This window comes from Microtus ochrogaster (genome assembly GCF_000317375.1).
Source record: "Microtus ochrogaster isolate Prairie Vole_2 chromosome 14 unlocalized genomic scaffold, MicOch1.0 chr14_random_1, whole genome shotgun sequence".
Lineage (NCBI taxonomy): Eukaryota > Metazoa > Chordata > Mammalia > Rodentia > Cricetidae > Microtus > Microtus ochrogaster.
Window position 1 is genome coordinate 18,756,839 of NW_004949096.1, and position 2,096 is coordinate 18,758,934.

The following is a 2,096-nucleotide window of genomic DNA, read 5'->3' on the forward strand; positions in this document are numbered from 1 at the left end:
CTTCTGGCCTGCAGATATACACACAGACAGAATATTGTATACATAATAAATAAATAAGTATTTAAAAAAAATATTTCACCAGGTTTTTTACTTCAGTATGTGTGATGCATTCTGATATTTTCTACTTATTTTGTATTTTATTCTATTCTATTTTACTTAAATTCTGCTCATAAATGCCCACATGGACAGGGGCCAGTTTATATAATTTGGATGTCATAAAGCCCTTGCTTAGCATACACAACACCCCAGATGAAAATAAAAGTCATGCTTTCATCTCTATGTAGAAGCTTAAGGAGTTGATTGGTGGAGGCAGAAAGTAGAATAGTGGTTGCCGGGGGCTGGGACTGGCAGGGAAAACAGGGGCTGGGGAGACGGTAGGTCGTGGGGACAGGAAAAGCAGTGGGAGCTAATGTTTTGTGGCACGGTGGGGTACTATGGCTGACAACGATTAATTATATACATAAAATAGCTAGCAGACAGCATTTCCAGTGCTTCACACAAAAGGCTACATGTTTCAGGTGATGGATATGCCCCATGAACCCAACCATTGGCACACGTGATGAATGTCAAAGTCTGCCCCGTAGATAATGTACAATTATGGTGTGTCAAGGAAAAATTTTCCAAGTATATTTTTTTAAATTTTGGTCATGAGCCACTAAATTAATTTCATAACCCATTAGTGAGTCGGTACTTGCAGCTTACACAGATCGAGTAAACAGCTGGCGGGATCAAGGGCCTGTATAAATGTGGGGCTGGGAACTAATCCTGGGTCCTCTGCAAGAGCAGCCAGTGCTTTTAATTGCTCAACCATCTCTCCAGACCCTAATTTTTTAAATAAATGAGCCCAAGTTTTAAAAGTGAAGGAGTTGGTGAGATTGTTCAGTGAGTGAAGACACACTTGTCTCCCTTGCCGGAACTGACTTCTCCAATCCAATCCCAAATAAAGATGGGAGGACAGAAACAATCCCACAAAGTTATACTGTGACATCCACACATGTGCTGTGGCATGCCTGTACACATACACACACACTATAATGATGATAACAAAACAATATTTTTGACAGGTTCTCTCTCTCGTGTTCTGGAACTCGCTATGTAGACCAGGCTGGCCTCAAACTCACAGAGATGTACCTGCCTCTACCTCCGGAGTGCTGGGATGAGGGTGTGTCATCATGCCCAGCAACCTCCTGAGTGCTGGGATGAAGGGTGTGTCATCATGCCCAGCAACAAAACATTTAAAGAGAAGAACAAACAATGAGGGGTGGAGTTGGTGAAGTTGGCCGCGGTGTGGGTGGTGGTGACATGATGGTCGGGAGGGAAAAAGCGACTTCACACAAGTACCTGCACTCCCTCTATGAGCCAAACTGAGGTTCCTCCTCCCTCCCCAGCACTTTCCAGAGCACCTGGACCACTTTGTGGAGAACATGGAGGACTTCTCCAATGACCTGTTCAGCAGCTTCTTTGATGACCCTGTGCTGGACGAGAAGAGCCCTCTGCTGGACATGGAACTGGACTCCCCTACTCCAGGCATCCAGGCTGAGCACAGCTACTCCCTGAGTGGGGATTCCGCACCCCAGAGTCCCCTTGTGCCCATCAAGATGGAGGACACCACCCAAGGTAAGATGTGCCAGGGCCCAGGAGGGAGGAAGCTTCTGAGGGGACAGGCCGAGTCATCTGCAGCCTGAGACTCCCACAAAACCCTCAACAGGGTGCAGCTCCTGGCCTTTTGGCTCGCCCTGATTGCAGTCAACAAGCAGTTCACACAGAGTGATCCTTAGGCAGCAGTGTCCTGACAGCTTCTCATAAATGCAGAGCCTGGGGGCTGCTGGAGGTGCCTGCCACATGGGCAAGAGGACCCATAAAAATTGGGTGGTGGCAGATTCTGTAACCACAGGCACGTGCACGGAGGAGAATAGACTAGGAGACAGGTGAGACAGAGCTTCAGGCTCAGTGAGAGACTTTGTCTCAAACAAGAATTCAGAGAGCAATAGAGGAGGACATCTAACATCCACCTACCTCTGCCTTTCACAGGCACACACACACATGAACAAGCACCTGCGTGCCCTCCCATTCACGTCCATACACATACGTGAACA

The 2,096-nt window shown here is 47.2% G+C and overlaps 1 protein-coding gene across 2 annotated transcripts in view; it reads left to right on the plus strand.

Moving 5' to 3' along the window:
* Nucleotides 1–2,096, plus strand: part of Creb3l1 (cAMP responsive element binding protein 3 like 1) — a 43,090-nt gene that overhangs the window by 19,966 nt on the left and 21,028 nt on the right. For both annotated transcript variants that reach the window (XM_005364143.2, XM_026787711.1), the window contains exon 2: nucleotides 1,389–1,617. In XM_005364143.2, the coding sequence (XP_005364200.1) occupies nucleotides 1,389–1,617 (229 nt within the window). The remainder of the gene's footprint in view (nucleotides 1–1,388; nucleotides 1,618–2,096) is intronic.